At 44.1% G+C, this 1,943-nt stretch overlaps 1 protein-coding gene across 1 annotated transcript; it reads right to left on the reverse strand.

Annotated features, from left to right (window-relative positions):
- Positions 1-490: 490 nt before the first annotated feature.
- Positions 491-1,648, reverse strand: LOC140183469 (cytochrome c oxidase subunit 1-like; the record flags this gene model as incomplete). Its single annotated transcript, XM_072231911.1, is given in 1 exon segment — positions 491-1,648. A coding segment is annotated over 1 exon segment (1,111 nt), but the record flags the coding sequence as incomplete, so codon positions are not given.
- Positions 1,649-1,943: the final 295 nt, after the last annotated feature.

Below are 1,943 nucleotides of genomic sequence, written 5' to 3' on the forward strand. Positions count from 1 at the left end.
GGCGACCTTTTCTTCTTTTACTTCACATAGCTTTTCGTCTCCTTGATAGCTGGAAGTTCTCCAAAAGTATGAAAAGCTGGAGGACTTTGTACCAGCCATTCCAGTGTGGTTGAATTTTGTTCAACAGCCCAAGGAATGTTCGCCTTTGTTATGTTATTTCCACTGCTTGAAGTGATTGTTACGACCACGAAGAAACGACGAATCCCAACTACGGATATATAAGAGCCAAAACTACTAAGGGCATTCCATCCAGCGTAAGCATCTGGATAATCTGGAATGCGACGTGGCATACCCGAAAGCCCTAAGAAATGCATGGGAAAGAGGGTCAGATTCACCCCGAAAAAAGTGATCCAAAAATGGATTTGACCTAAAGTTTCAGGGTATGTCCGACCAAAGATTTTACCCACCCAATAGTGAAATCCTGCAAATAAAGCAAAAACGGCTCCCATAGAAAGTACATAATGGAAATGTGCTACCACATAATAAGTATCATGTAGAGCAATGTCTAGCCCAGAATTAGCCGGGACTATTCCAGTGAGTCCTCCTATGGTGAATAAAAAGATGAACCCTACAGCAAATAACATGGGTGTTTTGTATTGTATCGAGCCCCCCCACATGGTAGCGATCCAACTAAAGATTTTGATTCCTGTGGGGACAGCTATGATCATGGTAGCTGCGGTGAAGTAGGCACGGGTATCAACGTCTAAGCCCACAGTAAACATATGATGAGCCCAAACAAGAAATCCAAGAACACCTATACTGATCATGGCATAAACCATGCCTAGATACCCGAAGACCGGTTTTCCCGAAAAAGTCGAAACGATATGACTTATGATACCGGATCCAGGCAGAATGGGAATATACACCTCTGGATGACCGAAGAACCGAAAGAGATGCTGGTATAATATGGGGTCCCCCCCTCCTGCGGGATCAGAAAAGGTTGTATTAAAGTTTCGATCGGTTAATAACATTGTAATAGCCCCTGCCAGTACCGGAAGTGATAATAAGAGTGGGAATGCTGTTACTGGAACGGACCACACAAATAGGGGTGATCTATGCATAGTCATTCCAGGTCCACGCATGTTGGAGATAGTTGTTATAAAATTTATAGAACCTAAAATGGATGAAACACCAGATAGATGAAGACTAGAAATTGCTGAATCAACTGCTCCTCCAGAATGGCTGGTAATACCACTTAAGGGCGGATAGACCGTCCACCCAGTGCCGCTACCCACTTCTACTAAGGCTGAGCTTAATAGGAGCAAGAGACTTGGTGGCAACAACCAGAATGAAATATTATTTAATCGTGGAAATGCCATGTCAGGTGCACCTATCAGAATCGGAACAGACCAATTACCAGATCCACCTATCATCGCCGGCATAACCATAAAAAAGATCATTAAAAAAGCGTGAGCCGTTATTAAAACATTATAAAGTTGATGATTCCCACCAAGAATTTGATCGCCGGGTCGTGCTAATTCCATACGAATCAATACTGAGAAGCATGTGCCCATCACTCCAGCAATGGCACCGAAGATGAGATATAGAGTCCCTATATCCTTGTGGTTGGTGGAGAACAGCCATCGGACCGGATTTGTCATAAAATGGAGAATCTTTCGTTTCCTTCCTTATCAGAGAGGGGCCCCTTCTTAGCTTAGGGAGCGGGGCTTTTTTCTTGAAAAAGGGGGAGTGAGAGGGTAAGGAAAGAGGGGTGGGGAAGGCACTAAAAAAAAAGGGAAAGCCCTCACTTTATTGATGGGAAATTTGGATCCCCTTTTCCTCTCAACCCCTCCCCCCAGGTTCAGGAGAGGGTCAACGCAAGGATCTTACTTCGAAGCAATCTCTGGAGTTTTCCCTTATCCGAACGGGTCTTGCAAGAAAAGATGATTTCATATTGAGCTCCAAATATACGCTATTGGGATAGGATGGTTCCCACTAGCTCT

Source organism: Arachis hypogaea, unplaced genomic scaffold (genome assembly GCF_003086295.3).
Source record: "Arachis hypogaea cultivar Tifrunner unplaced genomic scaffold, arahy.Tifrunner.gnm2.J5K5 arahy.Tifrunner.gnm2.scaffold_506, whole genome shotgun sequence".
In the NCBI taxonomy this organism is placed as follows: domain Eukaryota; kingdom Viridiplantae; phylum Streptophyta; class Magnoliopsida; order Fabales; family Fabaceae; genus Arachis; species Arachis hypogaea.